Source organism: Giraffa tippelskirchi, chromosome 7, assembly GCF_054371585.1.
Source record: "Giraffa tippelskirchi isolate mGirTip1 chromosome 7, T2T-mGirTip1v1.2.pri, whole genome shotgun sequence".
Taxonomy (NCBI): Eukaryota; Metazoa; Chordata; class Mammalia; order Artiodactyla; family Giraffidae; genus Giraffa; species Giraffa tippelskirchi.
In genome coordinates, this window is record NC_137281.1 from 66,290,660 (window position 1) to 66,292,871 (window position 2,212).

General features: G+C 35.5%; 1 protein-coding gene across 1 annotated transcript; it reads right to left on the reverse strand.

Annotated features, from left to right (window-relative positions):
* Nucleotides 1-595: 595 nt before the first annotated feature.
* On the reverse strand, nucleotides 596-1,865 carry LOC145513066 (vomeronasal type-1 receptor 1-like). Its single transcript, XM_081508181.1, has 2 exons — nucleotides 1,749-1,865; nucleotides 596-1,411 (listed from the first exon to the last, which is right to left on the reverse strand). The coding sequence occupies exons 1-2, from the start codon at nucleotides 1,863-1,865 to the stop codon at nucleotides 596-598; spliced, it is 933 nt and encodes a 310-aa protein (XP_081364307.1).
* Nucleotides 1,866-2,212: the final 347 nt, after the last annotated feature.

Genomic DNA, 2,212 nt, shown 5'->3' on the forward strand with positions numbered 1-2,212 from the left:
CTTTATTTTTTAATTTGCAAATCAGAGCCCAAGTTCACTTGTATGCTCAAGAGTCCTCAGGATCAAAACAAGTCTCTTAGGTGTTGTGAGATGCAGTTTATCTCTCTATTCGTACTGTATCTTACATGTATGTAAGTAATTATTGGAAAATTTGAAGACATTTCTGAATTGATATGCAAATGTGAAGAATTTTATTTATTTTTATAACTAAATATGAAATGTTTCTAACATACCAAAGTATAAAGCACACATTATATCATAGCTTATATTATATCGTAACATATATTTCATACCTTAGTGTTGGGGTCAGCTTACATTCAAAAGTAACCAGGGTTTCTTTGTGAAATTATCAATTTCTGTACTTTTATGATTTAATAATGCTTCCTATGTTACAAAACATTATACATTCCATCTGTGTTACTGTTTTATAAAGTTTTAAATCTTATATACATGACATCATAATCTAAACCTTCTTAGCTCAATTCAGTGGGAGCTAACCTGCTTTAACTCAAGTCATTGAAAAACAAGCTACTCTGTATTCATGCACATTACTCCAGTGGTGAGAATACTACGGGTGGTCATATGATCATTTAATTTAGAAAGAGAAAATTCTGATCCTTGTTTTGATGTAATTTATTCTGGAAATTCTATTTTCATTTTTAATCAGTAAGAAAGGACAGATGCTCGGGTAACATGATGCAATATAGTTACCAAAGCTCTCAAGTTGCCAATTGTTCCCGCTCACAGAAAATAAATAAAGAGTGAGAAAGGCGTTGATCCAGTAAAAGAAAACAAAGCAGCTCACCAGCATGAGAATAAGTTTGGTAGCTTTAATTTCAGGAGACCCTTGTGAAGATCGGATGGTGCTGCGAACATGCTGAGCTGTTTTGCGATGTCTGAAGAGAATGTTCACCATGTAGATACTACTACATGTCATGAGAGAGAGAAGGAACAAATCTCGAGTGAATATTGCACTTAGAAATGTTGCTACTATGTGGTGATGAGGTGCATCAGTTTTACAATAAGCAGCATAATACCCAGATCTAGCATCAGTGATATTCCTGTTGGCCACGTTTCTTAAGATGATCTCAGAATAAATGATCATGTTGATGATCCAGGAAAAAAGTAAAGAGGGTTGAATAAATGTAGAAATTTTTATTTTGAGCCAAACCCACTTACTATTATTACTCATAGTAATTGTCACGGCCTGAAAGGTACTTTGGAGAGAGGTTGTGTACAGGGAAATACTTCGAGTAACTCTCTGGAGGTAAACCACTGATTTACATCCAATATCACCCATCTCAGGACTAATTCCAAAGAACAACAATATATTTGGAACCCCTCTGAATACAAGCGTCAGGGTGTTAGCGAAAGTTAGGTGGGCAAGAATAACATCTGTGGGCTTCTTCTTTTTTTTTTTTTATAAATTTATTTATTTTAGTTGGGGGCCAATCACTTCACAACATTGCAATAGTTTTTGCCATACATTGACATGAATCAGCCATGAGTTTACATGTGTTCCCCCTCCTGGACCCCCCACCCACCTCCCTCCCCCTCCCATCCTTCTGGATCATCCCATTGCCCCGGCCCTGAGCCCTTGTCTCATGCATCGAACATGGAATGGTGTTCTGTTTCACATATGATAATATACATGTTTCAATGCTATTCTCCCAGAACGTCCCACCCTCACCTTCTCCCTCAGAGTCCATAAAATTGTTCCATGCATCTGTCTCTGTGGGCTTCTTCTTATGGGGGAGAATTAAAAAGATGTACATATACAAAATAAATAACAAGGAATTCCCCATGAGCCCAAAAGAAATTTGAAAAAAGAAGAAGATCCCAAAAATCTTGTCACTGGAAATCATTGTATTTCAGTCTCTCTTAAATCTTCAAACAAAGGCCAGCATATCCTAAAGGTAAATAATTTGATTATGAACATAAAGATTCAGAATAATTGTGATTGTGAATGTATCAAGCTTCCAGAAGCCTTCCTGCAATGAGTAAGTGTTCAGCTACATCAGATCTCTTAAGGGACCATCAAGATTTGTAAAGAGCAGAATTTAATGTTTATGAAGACAGAAAGTATCATATGTATTCACCATTTATTCCAGTCAATTTCTCTTAGAAATGTTCTGTTGATTGTATACTTCAAGAAATCGTTTAATTTAAAATTGTAACTCTTAACCTACATAATCTAATACTCATATCGTTC

Bases quoted from the DNA above. Each gene is read 5' to 3' on its own strand.
- LOC145513066 (XM_081508181.1), bottom strand. From the start codon at position 1,865: ATGATTTCCAGTGACAAGATTTTTGGGATCTTCTTCTTTTTTCAAATT. The intron at 1,412-1,748 runs AAGAAGAAGCCC...TAAAAAAAAAAA, and splicing joins TCTTTTTAATTCTCCCCCAT to AAGAAGAAGCCCACAGATGT.